General features: G+C 41.9%; 3 protein-coding genes and 1 long non-coding RNA gene across 9 annotated transcripts in view; 2 read left to right on the forward strand and 2 right to left on the reverse strand.

Moving 5' to 3' along the window:
* The window catches only part of relch (RAB11 binding and LisH domain, coiled-coil and HEAT repeat containing), a 29928-nt gene extending 27771 nt beyond the window's left edge, over nt 1-2157 (reverse strand). For 2 of the 5 annotated variants that reach the window (XR_004786507.2, XM_035618699.2), the window contains exon 1: nt 1621-2157. Coding sequence is in view for 4 of the 5 variants with exons in the window: in XM_035618699.2 (XP_035474592.1) it covers nt 1621-2074 (454 nt within the window). In the remaining variant the exon portion in view is untranslated. The remainder of the gene's footprint in view (nt 1-1620) is intronic. The other 3 variants (XM_035618697.2, XM_035618696.2, XM_035618698.2) reach the window with 2 other exon arrangements.
* On the forward strand, nt 2149-14235 carry pign (phosphatidylinositol glycan anchor biosynthesis, class N). 2 transcript variants are annotated; one of them, XM_035618702.2, is made up of 30 exons: nt 2149-2167; nt 2802-2856; nt 3221-3472; nt 3615-3736; nt 3920-4018; nt 4287-4393; nt 4784-4908; nt 5069-5199; nt 5343-5462; nt 5564-5604; nt 5734-5793; nt 6034-6126; nt 6304-6359; nt 6939-7017; nt 7307-7489; nt 7589-7728; nt 7966-8065; nt 8214-8306; nt 9142-9233; nt 9858-9963; nt 10184-10292; nt 10508-10610; nt 11042-11144; nt 11608-11694; nt 11879-11934; nt 12269-12344; nt 12666-12739; nt 12999-13041; nt 13143-13195; nt 13350-14235. In XM_035618702.2, the coding sequence occupies exons 3-30, from the start codon at nt 3246-3248 to the stop codon at nt 13471-13473; spliced, it is 2802 nt and encodes a 933-aa protein (XP_035474595.1). In that variant the 5' UTR covers nt 2149-2167; nt 2802-2856; nt 3221-3245; the 3' UTR covers nt 13474-14235. The 2 variants fall into 2 exon arrangements, with proteins under 2 accessions (XP_035474595.1, XP_035474593.1); XM_035618700.2 differs by lacking the exon at nt 2149-2167 and having other exon boundaries at nt 2193-2856.
* On the reverse strand, nt 7724-16572 carry LOC118290934. Its single transcript, XR_004786508.2, has 3 exons — nt 16437-16572; nt 10168-10345; nt 7724-9933 (listed from the first exon to the last, which is right to left on the reverse strand). It is a non-coding gene; the product is annotated as an uncharacterized LOC118290934 (long non-coding RNA).
* Nucleotides 15769-17548, forward strand: LOC118290933 (probable G-protein coupled receptor 141). Its single transcript, XM_035618706.2, has 2 exons — nt 15769-16010; nt 16465-17548. Exon 2 carries the CDS (start codon nt 16465-16467, stop codon nt 17359-17361), a length of 897 nt encoding a protein of 298 aa, XP_035474599.1. The 5' UTR covers nt 15769-16010; the 3' UTR covers nt 17362-17548.
* Nucleotides 17549-17730: the final 182 nt, after the last annotated feature.

The raw sequence follows: 17730 nt of genomic DNA on the forward strand, positions 1-17730 counted from the left end.
TACTTTCATACTATCAGATAATACTTTCATATTATCAGAAGGAGCAGAACCAGATATCTGTGATAAACTGTCTAAAACCACTACCTACTCCGTCAACAACAGGAGACATAAGCTATTCTATCATTATACCTTCCTCTCCGTAACCTACTGAACTGTATCTAAATGTTGCAGGACCCTGCCCTCCGAGACTGGCTACACGAGGAAACAGATCATTCCAGTGATCACATGAGGTCTTCACTATCAGATTATGCTGGAAAGAAAAGTGACATGGCCTCGGGCTGAGTTCACCGCATTCTATCCAATCTACTCTCGTCAGCTGCTTCGTTAATTTCTATCTGCATATGGCAGATTTGACTTCTTTAGCTTCCTTTAGGATTATGCTTTTTTTCCAATGAGCCTCTGCTCTCATCAATAGCCAATAAGACTGTGATTTGGGTTTCTCCATGTCCTTACTGTCAGTTTCACAATAGGAGCGCTGTCAAGTCCTGTCACGCTTTGACATTTATTCTGTAACCTCGCTCCAAAAACCTTTTGAGGCTTCGTATGATAACGCAACAAGCAGACACTACACCACTTTGCAGCCCATACACGCAGTTCACAGTTGCTTCCATTGGCTGCTGCAGTCACGTATAAAAAGTTGGTTGATGAATGTATTTAATTCTCTATGGTGGGGGTTCATACTGACAGACAACGGATGCAGTGGATATATGACTGGCTGCTATCTGCTAATGATCCTGCACATCAACCAAAAAAAACTGTGCCAGGAAACCATTTTCTAATCACACTGCCGTGCTTCTTTCTGACAGCACGGCCCGCTATCAATTTCGACCAATACTAAAGGCAATTCCCTGCTCGTGTGTCTCATAGAGGGTTTAAAAGATAGGGTGGACCCTTTCCTTGCTCTCTCTCCTGGATCGAGCCAGATCGCCGTGTGTGGAGAAAATCAAGGAAGTTGATTTCTCCTTCAACAACGAGCTCCTGTGCTTTGCCACGGTTCACTTGAAGTTATCGGGCTCAACTTATTCCCGCTGCTCATCTGGCAGGCTTTATTACTTGAGGCATGGGATGTCACCATGGTTACTATGTGCATGGCACGTTTGTTTATGGGTCCAGACAGATTTCCTCCACCATATACCGCTGCGAAGTATTTCCCTAAATGCAGTAAATGGAGGCGGATGGCCCTTCGCCTGTCCTCCTGACCTCTCGTGTCCTTTTCTGCAACCCATCCTGACCTCTGACCTCCGTGCGGTCTCTAAAGAAACGGGGGGAAAGCGCGTGTTTTCCAGCGGCGCTGGATTACACTTGAACGATCACAGCCGGCCTGGCACAGCATCACGGATTCATCTTCACAGTTATATTTCGACCGGCTACCAAACAGCCTACTGTGGTCTGACCACATTTCCCGCGAGTCTGTCGCGCTCCTCTCTGAAAGTCAGCCAACGCAGCTGTAGGCCCCACTGGACCGGCAGGGCAGGTGCAGCAAGCGGATGGCTCACGATCGATCGGTTTTCAAAATCCAACGTTTCGGGCAAATGTCAGTTAGCGACCGCACCGGCGTTGGACACAGATGCTAGCTGACAGCTAACGTTACGCGACGAGCCCCGGGGAGCGGCTACTCACTCAGCGGTCCCCCGGGTCCGAGGACCTGGTCTTTGGCCGGCGGAGTGCCGCTCTGTCGCTCGAAGTTGCCCGGGTTGGAGAAATAATCGCGCAGCCTCGGGAGCTCCCTGCCCGCTTCCAGCAGCTCCGTGTGGAACTCCAGGGCCGTGAGAATGTACTGGTCCCGCAGGAGCTGAGCAGCGACGACATCCACCGACACCCGCGTCTCGGCGCCGCCTGCCATGGCGGAGGTCGCCGCGGCCGAAAACGAGATGCCCTCGCCGCTGGGGCTCGTTCGGTTGCTAGACAGCAGCAGCGTCGGAGGCTCAGCGTCCGCAGGCGGGGAGAACGGGTTGCCCGGCGGCGGCCCCGGCGCCCCCTCGCTCGGGCTCCTCCCTGTGTCAACTGTCTCATTGGGGCGCCGCTCAGCCTCTTCCTCGGAATCGCTGAGATTAAACGGGTTGACCGACGCCATTTTTACACGATAAAGATTTCTAGCTGATCTAAACCTGCTCGGCTAATCTGAACCTCCCTCTTCCTAAATGGATGTAAAGCTAGCTTGTGTTTGGTAGGTGGGTTTGGCAAGAGGAAAGAACGGAGGGCTGTGATTGGTCGAATTCCAAGGGACGTTATGTGAAACCCCGCCTCTTGGATGGGATTCTAGAAAATGATTGGATACTTGGCACAGAAAGAAAAACTGGGCAGGGCACATTTGACAACATAGCCTGTGCTAGCTACTGTGTTGTCAAAGATACACAAGCTGTAAAAAATATAATTTCTGGTCAAACTGCACTGCAATTGGCGATGATAACATTGTAAAACATAAAGCTTTCAGTATATCCTTTAAAACGTTTTGTGAGAGGTGTTTTTTAAATGGAAACCTCGCTGGGAAATGTGTGAACTACAGTACCCACAATTCCGCTGCGACGCTCATAGGGCGACGTCAGTCAACAACAAGGAAGTGGAATGCTCATGGCACCTGAATTTCTTTGAGCTAATCTTCTTAAAAGAGAGGCACAGTTGGCTCTGTAAAAGCGCGCACTTGAAGATTACGTTGATCTTCTTTAACTACACCAAAGCCTCAGTCTGCCCGGCTCTTCTGTGTTAGTAATCGCTCATGTGCGAAGATACAATAGAAGCTGAATCAGTTGGCCTAAACAGGTGAAATGGAAGTAGATTAAACTGTTCTTCCATTCATTCAGCAACGAGTCAGCGCCCTCCGGTTTCACAGTCGGATCCCGCCGACGTAACATACAGGTAAGACTTGTTTCTTGAGCCATTGATTCAAGTCTTTCACTGAGTCATTCCAGGTTTATCTGATGTTTGTCAGTCTCTTTACAGTGCACCGAAATAACTATCAAAGACATCATCTTTGCACGTTGACCAATGGCATAGGGTGACGGAAGGATTATTCTGTTTCTGAAGACAAATACTTTGGCTTAACCAGTCCACAGGACACTGAACCTTTATAATGACTGCTTCTAGCTTTGAACTGACCTCTTAATCCTAAATGTAAAGTTACACTGTCAATAATATCAATCTTTTTTTGTTGTTGTTGTCTTTCTTTCTCTCATGTAATCTCAACATGAAATCTTCCTTCTTGCTTTCTCTCTGTCTCCAGGTTGTTCTGCAGGCCCGGCAAAAAAATGAGGGTGATCGCCTTCTTCCTGGTTGGACTGGCAGTCCACGTGATCTTCTTTATTTCTATCTTTGACATCTACTTCACCTCTCCCCTGGTCCACGGCATGACGCCCCGGGCCACGACGCTGACACCGCCTGCCTCCAGACTGGTGTTGTTGGTGGCCGATGGCCTCAGAGCCGACAGTCTCTTGACCTTACTCCCCGACGGCTCATCCAGGGCTCCATACCTGAGGTTGGAAAACGTTGACTGTGTCTGTCTGTCTGTCTGTCTGTCTGTCTGTCTGTCAGTCAGTCAGTCAGTCTTGGTCTTTTTCTAATAATTTGCCCATGAATCCAAAGTAAGTGGTGTATGTGTTTGCATTTCCAAATATCAGGAGTGTGATAGAGGAGAGCGGCACCTGGGGCGTGTCGCACACACGTGTGCCCACCGAGTCTCGGCCCGGTCATGTTGCTCTAATCGCCGGCTTCTATGAGGATGTTAGTGCTGTTGCTAAAGGTAATAATAATAATAATAATAAATTTAGGTGTGCATTTGTGCATGTATACAGGGAAAAAATCAATGGGAAAGGTTAATGAGTGGGTGTGTTTTTGCTGTCATGTTGTATGTGTCTGTGTGGGTGTTGTTTTTCTGTTTGTGACAGCACATGCATTAACCTTTTGTTTGTGTGTGTGTTGTCAGGCTGGAAGGAGAATCCCGTAGAGTTTGACTCTGTGTTTAATGAGAGCAGACACACCTGGTGCTGGGGCAGCCCTGATATTCTGCCCATGTTTGCCAAAGGTACATAAGCACACACACATGCACACACACCCACGCAAACAACACAAAAACCCACACACAAAGCCCTAATCAATAAAAAAAACCAAAGATAGATCACAGATAAAGTCTGTATCAAAATCAAAAAACAAACTTTGCAACACATTCATGTATGCACAATAAATAACGCGAGCATAACATTTAAAATTTCACATAACTGCTTACATATTTTAATATTTTAAAAACATAAAGTCCTTCTAATGAGTCTCATGTTCCTTCGTCTGTCTTCCAGGTGCCAGTGGAGACCATGTGTACACCTACACATACCCAGCAGAGGAGGAGGACTTTGCCTCCACCGATGCCTCCAGGCTGGACAGCTGGGTGTTCACTCAAGTCAAAGTATGCTAGAAGAAATACTAATGATAGTTATGTGTAATTAATGTATAAAGTTATTTATATAGTCTTTTGTGTTAAGAAAGAATCTGATACGTATTAGCCGGGAGCACACAGGCTGTTAAATCTTTAACCTTCTATCTTTAACCTATAAGTATTTGTATTTGCCTGTGTGAAGTACATTTTCCACTTCCGTCTTCATTGTCTCTTAATGCATCAAGGCTGGCTTTTAGTATCATATTTATGTCATTTGTGATTAATTGGAGTAGATTATAGTACAGCTAACGTGAGCTTTATTGGAAATTATGGGTACATTATAACAAAGAAGTATGTAGATTCCTTCCTGTCAGTGAGGATATTATCAATAAATCCAACTGTTTTTCTTTCTGTCAACAGTCATTCTTTCAGTCAGCAAAGTCTAACTCAAGTCTGAGGGCCAGTCTGCTCGAGGATAAGAATGTCCTCTTTCTGCATCTGCTGGGCATCGACACAAACGGACACGCCCACAGGCCGATGTCACAGTAAGAGACACGTTTTTAAATATTGTTTGCTGCGATTTTGATTTTATTTGAGTCCACTCTTCATAACATAAAAAGGAAATTAACGTATCCTCCCAAACCAGCATTCAATTCAAGTAGTGGTATCTTCATCTTGTATTTGTCTTTTGTGTATTGTCTTCAGGGAGTACCTGGACAACATTGGTCTAGTTGACACTGGTGTAGCTGAGTTGGTGTCTATTGTAGAAGAATTCTTTGGTTATGATGGCAGAACGGCCTATGTGTTCACTTCTGATCATGGCATGACAAACTGGGGTAAGACTTTTGTTTATGTATGTGTGTGTTTTTATTGTCTGCAAGTTGACAAAAAATGTCAATGAACTCTTTGGACTCTTGAGGCATTTGTTGAAGTGCGTGAATTTTTCTATTTGTGCGTGTTTTCTTGCACGTGCCTGCAGGTTCCCACGGTGCAGGCCATCCATCTGAGACACTCACCCCTTTAGTGGTGTGGGGGGCTGGAGTTCATAATGCCCTGAGAGTCACTGAACCCCAACCCTATGACGATGGATACCTACAAGGTGCTAAACTCATGCACTGTTCTCACAGAGGCAGAGTGACATTTTGTATTTTATCTTGTTTTATTTTATTTTTTTAATTAATCCCCTTCTGTTTCTCCCAGATTGGAAACTGGAGCACCTCCGTCGGGTTGATGTCAGTCAGGTGAGATCCCTGGCCTGGCCCTACAGTAACAATAATTAATCATTGTCACTATGTTCAGTGTGTATGACAGCGGCGATATAACAGAATGACAGGTCAATAAAATGAAATCATTTTTATCGTTTCCTGCAGGCTGACATTGCTCCCCTCATGGCGTCTCTCATTGGTGTGCCCATTCCTGTCAACTCAGTTGTAAGTTCTAACATAATCTAGGCAAAACGGGAATATTATTTTATTGACGTAACTTATCAAGTTGTGTGTAACTGTTTGTATGTCTTTTTTTTTTCCAAAATGGAAGTACATTTTGGTGGCTGCAAAAATCTGTGAATTAATCTTAATTCTCATTTGAGTTCTGATTTGTTCAGCAATTAATGTTTTCAATACATAATTATGACTTGATGTTCATCTTGATGTGTATTTGTGTTGCCTCAGGGTGTGCTACCTCATACCTACCTTAACAACAGTGACCTGTTCAAGGCAGAGAGCATGTACACTAATGCTATTCAAGTACTCGAGCAATTTAAGGTATGACAGCATGCATCTCTGCTGTGGGAAACTGTGGGTTACTTCTTAACTCTGTATACCATTGTATGTGTCTGTGTACCAATGTATCATTTCAAGTTATAAATTGTGCTGATGTACATGAATGGTAGTACAACTATAATGACAGTGCTATATATGTATATTATTTTATTTTTGTAGATGAAAATGACCCAGAAAAAGGAGACAACCTTGTCTTTTCGCTTCAGCCCATACCAGTAAGTACAATAAGTGAATTAATGACTAACAGCAACTGTATTAAAAGAGCTTTTTGTAAGTTTTGCTATTGCTTCATCGTCAACGTGAGTAGCTTTTTACTTACCAGTCAAGCTTAAACGTTTTGAATTCAGCATCAAACACCACTGGGTAAACACAAATCGACCAGGAAACAGAATTAAATACGACACTCGTCGGTCTTGTCAATCGGCATCCAGTCTTCTCACAAGAAGTAGTGCTGCTCAAAAGGCGTAATATAACGTCTTGTCTTATAAACACAGCAGCAGTGCAAGCCCCTGCAAGGAACCAGATTTAGCTGCAGAGAAAACTAAACATAAAGCACCTTTTTTTAATACCATGAATTCACTTTTCATCACAACATATTTACCAAGTGCTCATGTCTGGCACCTTTCACATCATGTACAAAGTGCGGAGAGTGTAGAACCTTTCCAAGTATTATATTTCTAGCCTGTGTAAATATTAAGCACATTTATGGAGTCGTTGTATTAGAGACCTGATTTAAATGCGAAGTCACGCAGTTCGTCTTTATTCCTTTGCCTCTTTTCTTTTTTCCCCCCCAGACAACTGACTGAGTCAAAACAAGCAGGATTCATCAACAAGGCCAGAATGTTGATTCAGCTGGAGAAGTACGAGGATGCTGTGAGTGTCAGCGAAAAGACCATCGGCAGCTTATGCTGTTTAAAAACCTGCTGTTTACACATGCAAACATTTAGCACTCGAGCTGTGATTATTACCATAATACTCGGCAGACGGTCATTGTAATGGCCGACACCAATGGAATCAGCTAAACTGTGGTGAATGTTGTCTACATTAACACATTTATATGGATGTTTTTGTTGCTACATTCATTACTGAATTTTTTTTTTTCTCTCCATGCTTTTGCTAACATACCCTCTTTCTTTTACCCCATGTGTCGGCCTCTCATCAGATCTCTCTGTGCCAGTCTCTGATAACCCATTCCCTGGAGGGCCTGGTCTACTACCATACCTATGACAGGTTCTTCCTGGGTTGCAGTGTGGTGCTGGGATTTGTAGGCTGGACCTCGTATGTTGTCTTGGTGATACTGAAGACTCACGCTCGCCTCAACAGACATCCCAGCATCCTCAGACAGGTCAAGGCATACAATAATATCCCTGATTTGTTTTTTTTCCCCCTTTAAGGATTCCTTCCACCAAAACAAGCTATATAAGTCATGTTTTTGCGTTGGCAGATGCCCAGCTATACCCTGGAGAGGCTGTGTATGTGTGTGACAGTGGTGATCACTGGGTTCCTGCTTATCCAAAGGAGCCCTGTTACCTACTACATTTACTGCCTGCTGCCTGTCCCCATATGGTACTCTGTCCTGAAGGAGTGAGTACCACAAAAAACATGAAACACATGTGCACACATACATTATAAACAGTCAATGAATATTGCACTTTTTATCTTGGCTCTTATTTACCACACACATCACATTCATGCATGTCTGTCGCAAGTGATGAGATAATTTACATCCTTTGAAGTGGTGTTTTCCCACTGCATTTGCATTTTTGTTTTCTTCTCAATGTTATCACGTGAAATAATAATCTCATAAATGATCCATTTTAGGTCTCGTACTCTGACAGATTTGATTCAGTCGGCTCCTTCTCTTCCACTGTGGAAATGTTTTGGCTATTTTGTGCTGGTGGCATTTGGAGTTGAGTTACTGGTAGGTGTTCTATAAGGTTCTGTAATGTATAGGTAGAGGCATATTTCTGCTATACAGCATTAGCCGACCTCCAAATACTACATGTACATTATGATACAATGTAGTTTACAGTTCACTGTGGGTGACGGCTCACCTCTGCTGCCCCCAGGTGGCGAGTTTCTTCTATCGCGCCGTGCTGACTGTGGGCCTGGCTGTCCTCTCGCTCTGGCCCTTCCTGTCAGGACTTGTTGGCAAGGCCAAGGTAACTCTGTCACAGATAATGGCTCCGATAGCTAATGAATGAGTAATACTCTCATTTTGGAAACAAAAAATGTAAAATGACTTCAAACTAGACATGTCGAGTATTGCCAGGAAAAGTCATGGTATTTGAATAAGTAGATTTCCATACTTGGAAAAGGTGATGGAAAATGATGTCTCTCCAGGAAATGTGGGAATAGGAGATGGAGTTTCCTGTGAATTAAACCCTTTTGCAGAATTTTTCTTGACTGATGGATGTTAAGCCAACTCATGGACAAATCAGTCACCTTTATCAATGAACAAAAAAGACGCTGAAAGAATCTACTTGGTGAAAAAAGTGCAATAACCTTAATTAATAGTTAATAGAATGAATATAATCAACATGATTGAATAGATTATCTTTTGGATTTCTGTATTGCCTTTTAGATTTCTTTTTACACCACCCTCACATTTTTTTTATTCAGCATTTCATTGATAAGTAAACCCGTTTCATAAATTCTCCTCAATAATCAAGATCGTTATATGATTCGACACTTGATCACTTATTTCAATCCTCTGCCCCAGTCCTGAAATCATTTCTCTTTTCTTTCTTCCTTTTGAAAAATGTGGTTGTTCATTTTGTCTTTTAGTTGCGTCAATTTGTTGAAACATCTGTGGGTTAAGCGATGCACAAAGATGGGAACTAAGTGGTTTGTTGTGGAACTTGCACACATTTTTGACGTTCCCTTAAACTTATAAATAATCAGTCTACCTCAGATTAGTATCTGGTTTGTTTGTTAAAAAATGAATTGTCATACATCCTCTAACTATGTGCATGTGTTGTCTCTGTCCGCATGTAGTTCCACTCATTGAGCTGGTTTCTGGGCAGCTTGTTTTTGGCTCTTTTCCCCCTGATGCCTGTTGTGGGAAGAGAGCCGAACATACATCTGGTGTGAGTGATTCCTCTGTTTTCTTACATTTACAAGACCTCAAAAGGTTTTTTTTCTCCATTCTTAAATTAAATGACATCACAGATTGACAAAATTAGTTTTCTTGAATTCAGAACTAGATGAGCAGTATGATTTGTTCAATATCAAAATATCAATGTTTTCCCCATATCAATATACAATTGTCCAAAATATGGAAAATGTATGCAAACTTCCATTTAGTTTAAATAGTTAAATCTTCAATTAACTTTTTTTCCCCCTCGGTTTTCAATTAGAATTTGCAATCTATAAAATGTTGTAGCCTTCAATCCGAGTCATCACTAGGGTTAATTTCTCAGATCTAACAAAGCTATATCCACAGAAGCCATTTTCCAACTAATTTGAAAAGCTAAACCGGCCTTCCCATTACAAGCTACCTGAAGGTGATATGTAAAGTGGGCGTGGTTCCCCTTTAAATAACCGGTCAAAAAGCCTCATGATGCTGTAAATAAAACTAAAAATTCTACAGGAGTCAGAGACTGATAATTAAGCTGATAATTATTGCTGTAATACCTTTATACAACGTACATGTGCAACATTAAGCTAGATGCTGTGTGTGTTATAGTAATATTTGTTGTTTGTTGGCTCAGTACCTGCGCAGGTCTACTTGCTCTCTTCACATCAGCCTGTTACCTCTGGTCATCACGACGGAGAACACCGCTGCACCTTGGTGACAGACAGCAGTTTGTTGCCCAGGTAACTGCAGCGCGTGTGTGTGTGTGTGTGTGTGTGTGTGTGTGTGTGTGTGTGTGTGTGTGTGTGTGTGTGTGTGTGTGTGTGTGTGTGTGTGTGTGTGTGTGTGTGTGTGTGTGTGTGTGTGTGTGTGTGTGTGTGTGTGTGTGTGTGTGTGTGTGTGTGTGTGTGTTACTGAATTTAAAAAAACCAAAATAATAAAATTACCTGTCAAACTCAACAGATGCTCCATGTGGCAGTGTGTGCATATGTGCCCTCCCTCACACACTCCAGTCTGCAGCAGAAACAGGGCCTGCCACTTCTTAATCAGATCATCAGCTGGACCACATTAGGTAAGAGGGAGGGAGGGAGCACTGGGCACATGAGACTTGTCCCAACTCACCACCTGAGGAGATTAAATATCACATTTTGTCATATAAATATATTAGTAGTTCCGTTTCAAAACATATTGATCAGATATTGAATGATTTGTGCCAGTTAAAATGGCTGAACCTGTACTGCAGTATATGACCCAACACATTATTTTTTTTCTTTTCTCTCCTCTCAGGATCTTCTCTGCTGGTTCCGTTGTTGAGCTCTACTCGTCTTTTCCATCGACTCCTCAGCATATTCCTCTCTCTCGCAGCCACATACCTACTGCTCAGCACTGGGTGAGACATGATATTACACAACACCAATAAACCATGTCTAGTGTTCAGACTGGCTTTATGATTAGATATGTTTTAAACACATTACTTTATTTTAATCACTCATTTCATATCTTCTATCTTGTAAATTTTATTCTGCTTTTGCGGTCTTTTAATATCATCACTGTTATATGTTTGTATTTCATTGTATTTACTTTTTCTTCAATTTATTTATAAGTTTTATCTTGTTTTTGAGCGTTTTTTAAAATATTCTTTATAGTATTTAATTGTCACCGTGTTTATTTGTTTTGTCCTTTTTTTGGCTCATCTGTCTATGTTGAAGCACGACACTAATCCTGTATGGAAGGTGCTACACAAATTAAGTTTTGATTGATTGGTTGTCATATTGAACAGTGTGGATCATATTTCTAATATTTGTGCTCTCTCCAACCTAGGTCAGAGGCCTTGTTCCTTCCTGTGTTATCTTGGTTGATGTTCGTGTGGATCAACATTGAACAGGAAGCCATGCTCGCACAGGGTGTCTCTGGCAGGCAAGAGGTAGCCTACAGCCATCGTGTGTACGCTTCTGAGTTTGGAAGATTTGTCAGAACAGCGTAAACTATGTGGCAAAAATGAGGTGCAAATGTCAGGGAGTCAAGTGCTTCCAGATTTACAATTTTAAACTTAAATCACATGTTGCTATTTCATACACACACTGGATTCTCTAAGGAGAGTTACCAGTTTCATTTATTTGTCTTTAATGTAAACCTGCCACACAACAAGCAGTGATCCAAGTTTGACATTTCCCTCAGACATGTACTGTAACTGTCTGTATCCTCTTTCATGGTGTAGGTTTAAATAAAGCTCGACGTGATGACATAATGGACCTGAGTTCTCAGCTCAGCGCCATGTGTTTGGGTGTGTCTATGCATGTGTGTGAATGGGTGTAAGCACATGTGTACAGGCCTGTTTTTATGCATGCATGTTTTTAATGTTTCTTTTCTCCTTCTTTTTTTTTCAGCTCTCCACTATTGATTTCTCTGCAAACATTGACATTGCCAAGATCCGACATCTGAAGTTGGATGACATCAGGAGATCTTATTTTTTTGTATCCACATGAGAGTATTTGCAACAGTGACATGTGAAAGAACAAAAAAATAAATAATAATAACCTAACTGGCACTGGCAACTGGTCTATTTGGAAGTTGTCCAGGCCAGACTATATGTAAGATAAGAGTATTTGATGTTGTAACATTATTTCAGCTCTTTCCTTGACCATACGTTTTCTACAGGTATTTTTTATAATAACAGCTTTCTTCGGCACAGGGAACATAGCATCCATTAACAGGTCTGTACTGTATGTCTTTTGTATTTATACACTGTATATAGAAGTGTGTGTGTGTACGTGTGTGTGTGCGCGTGTGTGGTAAATTGCAGGAAGTTGAGTCATAGTTTCTTGGATTTATGTGTTTTGTTAAGACCAGGCAGTGTCTTGTGTAGAGTATGCTTTTTTCATTTCACCACATACAGTATGTGTTAGACTCAGTCATCAAGAAATCTATCCACAACACATATTTATATTCTCTGAATGATTTTAAAAAATAATTCTCTAGAATTGCTCTGGTTATTCCTGTCCAGTCGTCTTCAGTCACTTCCTCCATGTCTTTCTACCTCTCACCCAGTTTTGACCCAGCGTCAGTTTATTGTTTCCTGACTGTCTTCAAACCCTTCATCATGGGAGGGCTGATGATGTGGAAGGTACCACTTTCTATTTTTACTGTATTCAACACCTTGTTGAGAAATAACAAGCTGCTGAAAGTTTATTTTCAGGAAATAAGTTTCAAAGAAAGAGAAGCGGATAGCAGACTGTGTCTTGTCAATATCTATTTGTACATTTATCAAGAAAGTATCCTTAAATATGTTTTAGCCTTACTCTTTTGCATTCTTATTTGTGTATTGCTACCTTATTGTGATTTGTAATAGACAAAAATGCTACTGCATTATTCTGAATCTATTACATTTCTCTGGATTTCATAATGAATGAAATTTCCTTAAATTCTCCTCTTTTTTTTCTTGCAGGTTATCATCCCGTTCATCATAGTAATGTGTACATTTGAGACCATCCAAGTTGTGACGCAGCTTTCGTCGCGAAGGTAACCTCTCGCTGCAAACCTATAAACAGACACCTGACGTTTCGACTTTAAATCTGATACAACCGTTTCCTTTGTAGACTGACGTAAAAAAAGTTTCTAATCTGTGGTTTGTCATGTGAAGCATGAAGTAAATTGACTGCCCATGTTAAACGTTGAGTAAAAATGTGTTGCCGTGGACGATTATAAAACTTTTGCTCTCAGTAGTTTATAACGATTTCATTCCTTCTTTCTCTTTTTTTCTTGTGTTCCTTTTTTCCAGCTTGTTCCTCATAGTCCTTGTCATCTCTGACTTGATGGCTCTGGTAAGGCGTTCCTTGCCAGATTGAAAAAGGATTTTGTGCCAAGTAGACTGGATGTGAACATTAGATAATGATACATTTTAACTCACACTTTCTTTCCTCAGCACTTTTTCTTCCTGGTGCAGGATTACGGCAGCTGGCTGGACATTGGCACGAGGTATGTTAACTGGGAAATACCCGGTGTCCTAATCACTAACGTAGCTCATAGACACACACTGTCCCTCCTCCTCCTTACTTACTTTAGCCCACTGTTTGAAATGGTATTTGTTTTGCACATAAACATGTGAAACCTCTTTCTTTGTCCCTCACAGCATTAGCCACTATGTGATTGTGATGTCGATGACCATCTTCCTGATGCTGCTAAGTGTGTTCACGCACATACTCACCTCACAAAGACTTGTCCTGTGGAGGAGACCCAAGGTGCACTTCCCTTAAATCAACATTACACATTAACACGCTGGTGACGCTAAATGTTTCATCTTTTTTCTTAGCTACTTTTCATCCAGCATTAGTTTTTATTAAACCAGATTTTGTTTACATACACATTATCAGGGATATTGTTGTAGGACTCTGTATAATTTATAGTACTGTGCAAAACTCTTTGCTTCATTGTTTTTTGGAAACCCCGTCTAATTTGTCCTTATTAGTTAGATGCTTTAAATCCGCCCCCTCTCTTACTGTCTTACTGTAAGTGTGTGAATAATTTCACACATGACTATCTGAGAAAATGATGTGGCAAATGACCAGGTTTTAGTTCTTCCAAAAAAAAAGTTCCATTTCCTGTGAAAACGTGTCTTTTTTATTTCTGTATTACAATGTGATTTCAAGTAGTAAATCATTTTAAACTCTTATTGCTTAGATGGATGATTTTAATATAACATTGTCCAGAGTGGCCTAAGACATTTGCACAGTACTTGTTTGCACTGTATTCTTTTGTCTCAAGCACATTGTTTTTGCATTAATCATTGATGAACTGACTTGAATGTGTGACTGTGAATTATGTGTTTGCCAGGGGTCCTGATATATGATCCACCAAAGACAGATAAATTGATAACTATTTAAGTATGTAGCTATTTCCTGTAAAGCTGCCTAAATATATCCTTGTTTATAAGAAACAAAATGTTTTGGGTCTTTTATATTTATTTATTGTGACTGTGTTGTGTATGTACCAATAAAACTGATCCGCAAATTTTAAAATGTTAATCCTGGAAATGTAATACAATTGTATTTGTTTAAGCCAGGCCCACTTACCAAACATGCAGGGCCCCATCTGGTCTAAAGACATTTGTTTTGTTTTCATCCGACCAAAGAATATGCTGCCAAAATTCTTCAGGTTTCCTCTTTGTGCTCTTTGGCAAAGTTGAATCTTTTCAGTTTTTTGGCCACTTTGTAGAGTGGCACCGTCTGTAGAGGTTGACCTCCTGCATTGTCCTTCACACTCTGTCTGACCAGTCACTAAAACACCAATCTCCCCAGATAATCCTTGTTTCGAGTCAGACACACTTAGACGACTGTTTTCCGATGCAAGGTTGCATAAATGGCGAATAGTGTGAGGCGTCATTTCTCAAGGACGACCACATGCACTTTTCTGTTTTTATTATTGTTTCATCATTACGCCTCCGAAACCCGCTGCCTATGTGTTTTAGGCTTATGTTTAGTAGCCCACTCTTGTACCTTCTCTGATCTCTATGAGCCACAACTCAGGTCAAAGTGAGAAAACGTCAGCCTCTGGGTTATTTTAAAACGTTTTTTTTTTTCTTTATAATTTTTTTTTTTTTACATTTTCAATGTATTCATATCTAACCTTTTTGCCTTTATTCATGTGTAAGACCAAATATTTCCACAGGGCTGTGCTCAGAAAGGTTACAAGATCTACGTGGGGATGTTAAACAGAAATCCACTCATGTCCTTATATGACCGCACTTGAAAAAAGTCCTTTAGCACCTGGCAGAATTTTAACTCACCACCACTCAATTAAAAACAATGTCCTTAATATTTACCTCTAAAGTCACCCCCTGACCTTCAGCACCAGCTGGAGTTGCACTAAATGCCTAATATGGTGCGTACTGATTATCTAATAAGAGTTTACCATGTCTGTCCAAAACAACAGCTTGCAGCACCACATCCTCTTTCACCTCTCACAGCTTCATAATAGTGTAACGACTATTGGCTATCCATTGCATGTCTCAGCATGATATTTTAAGAAAATATTTCAACAATTGTATTTTAGTACGATTCGACCTGCAGTTGTTAAACTTATAGAGATTTAGGGTAAGATGAACATTGTTAATAATATCAAAAAGCGGTCAGGCTGTACATGTTGGCAGTGTATTTTTTATTTCAGATTGTGTGACAGTAATTCATTGATGCTGCTTAGTCTTTTGGTAATTTGGCTGGAGACCTGAAGTGTAAATCTGTAGTGGCAAACCCCATAAGCCTAAGGATGTATTATATGCACCTCTACTGCTACCAACCACCCTATACTTCTAATCAACAATTCTATAGACATTCCCTCTATTATCATATAGATACAATACAACTTCATGAGGTAATGGTTTATAAGTGAGTGTACGCAGCGGATACAAAAATAATGACCATATGAAGAGAGGCAACCAGAGGAGGAAGCAACTAAGCTCTGTGGCTGTGCTAACGTGCGTGTGTGTGTGCCCGCGCAATAACACATGGCACGGAAACAAACACATACACACACACAGCACACACGATATGCAAAAGAGGACTGTGGTTTCTGACAACACACACAGACACAGACACACACACACACACACAATCACACTACGTTTTTGCAACCCTAACTTCCACTTGCAGTTGACACATGTTCACACTCGCTCTCACACACACAGATAAAGAGCTTTTCCCGTGCTCATCGACACATCGTGGAGATGGTGTGACGTCGAAGACATTCAAAGAAATTAACACAGCAATCGGCAGCCGGCTCTTGTCTTGACCAAAAGGTATGTGAGGGATCTAGTTTCGACTCTGTGATAATCCATGATTCAATTTGAATTGCAGCATTGCTCTCTTAGAAATAATTAAACTTTGTAAAATGTCATAACTTCTTCAGAATTTTTCATTTAAGATAGACTCAGGTTGTTTTAGCACTGTTTCCTGTCACTGATTTGCATGACACACTATAATGATACCCCGGTTAATTTCTTGATCTGTATTATGTTTTCAAATAGCAACATTCAGTATATTATTGGTAAATTCTCTACATCTAAATATAGTGAGGTGCTTTGCGTCTAAGAGATTTTAAAAAAAGAAGCTAAATCTGCCAGTTTTTACTAATTTTCTCTATCTCTTAATATCTCTTTTTAATGAACATTTCCTGTAATATTCACCCCTGAGTATCTCAAATTCTTCAACTTTGTGTGTCGTACCTCTCTCCCTTGCTCTCCTTCTCCTAAGATGAACTCCACAGTAGTCCAGAGTCCCATGGGGAGCACGGACTCCTCGCCCTCGAACAACGAAGATGCCGTCGAGTACCGCACAGTCCTCCTGGCCATCTTCCCCGTGGTCCTGGTCAGCGGTACCATCAGCCTGAGCCTGATGACGCACATCTTGAAGTCCAGCTCCACGTCCATCACCTCCATCGCGGTGCTCAACCTCATCTTCGCCCACTTCGTCTTCCTCGTCACGGTGCCCTTCAGGATCTACTACTACGTGACTCAGCACTGGGGCCTGGGCTTCACTTGGTGCAAAGTCGTCAGCGCCATGATCCACATCCACATGTACATGTCGTTCATCTTCTACGTGGTCATCCTCATCACGCGCCTGATGGCCTTCTACCACAAGGCCGAGCAGCAGGCCTCCTTCCGGAGCATCCACGCGCTCCTCGTCAGTGGCGTGGTGTGGATGGGGGTGCTCGTCCTGGTCCCTTGCATCATGTACTTTTCCTACGGCAGGGACACCGGGGACAACGGCGAGAAGAATGGCACATTGTGCTTCCACTTTGGGAGAAACATCAAGTCTGGCGCCAAGGTGTTCAACTACATAGTGAGCATGCTTATCATAGTGGTGGCCGCCGTGCTGACGGCGCTCCAGGCAAACGTCCTGAGGGTCTTGTACAGGGAGCATCGCCAGGGGTGCACCTCGCAGCAGGATTTCGACGCGCAGCTCAAGAGCCTGTGCTTCGCCCTCGTCATGGTGGTCTGCTTCATCCCCTACCACGTGTTTCGACTCCACTACCTGGAAAACATTCACCTGCAGCACATCAACGAGGTGTTCCTGAGTCTGACCACTTTCAACTGTCTGGACATGCTCACCTTTTTGGGGAGGAGAACCTTCTTATGTGCGTCTTGGTGAAGGGCTTGTGTGTGTGAGGGGGGGGGGCAAGGGCAAGGGGGGGGGGAGCGGTATTTTTATGCAGAAATAAGAATATATATGTGTATCCTGTGTGTTCCACTGTATTTGCTAATATGTAACCCCTACTCACATAGCTGAAGTGTGCAGCTTCAAAGCTGGGAAGAGAAATAAATGTCTAAAATCATTACTTCTTTTAACCATTGTTTTGTGAAACATTACCTCAAACCACTTGGATCTCTTACCTTCTGCCCTCAGAGGTGTTGTAGAAGCTGTGGCTGACACACACACACACACGCACACACCCATACACACACGCACACACACCTGGTGATCCTTTTCCTTTTGGTTTTTATGGCGCTGGGTTACTGT

The sequence above is a fragment of the Scophthalmus maximus genome, chromosome 21 (genome assembly GCF_022379125.1).
Source record: "Scophthalmus maximus strain ysfricsl-2021 chromosome 21, ASM2237912v1, whole genome shotgun sequence".
Lineage (NCBI taxonomy): Eukaryota > Metazoa > Chordata > Actinopteri > Pleuronectiformes > Scophthalmidae > Scophthalmus > Scophthalmus maximus.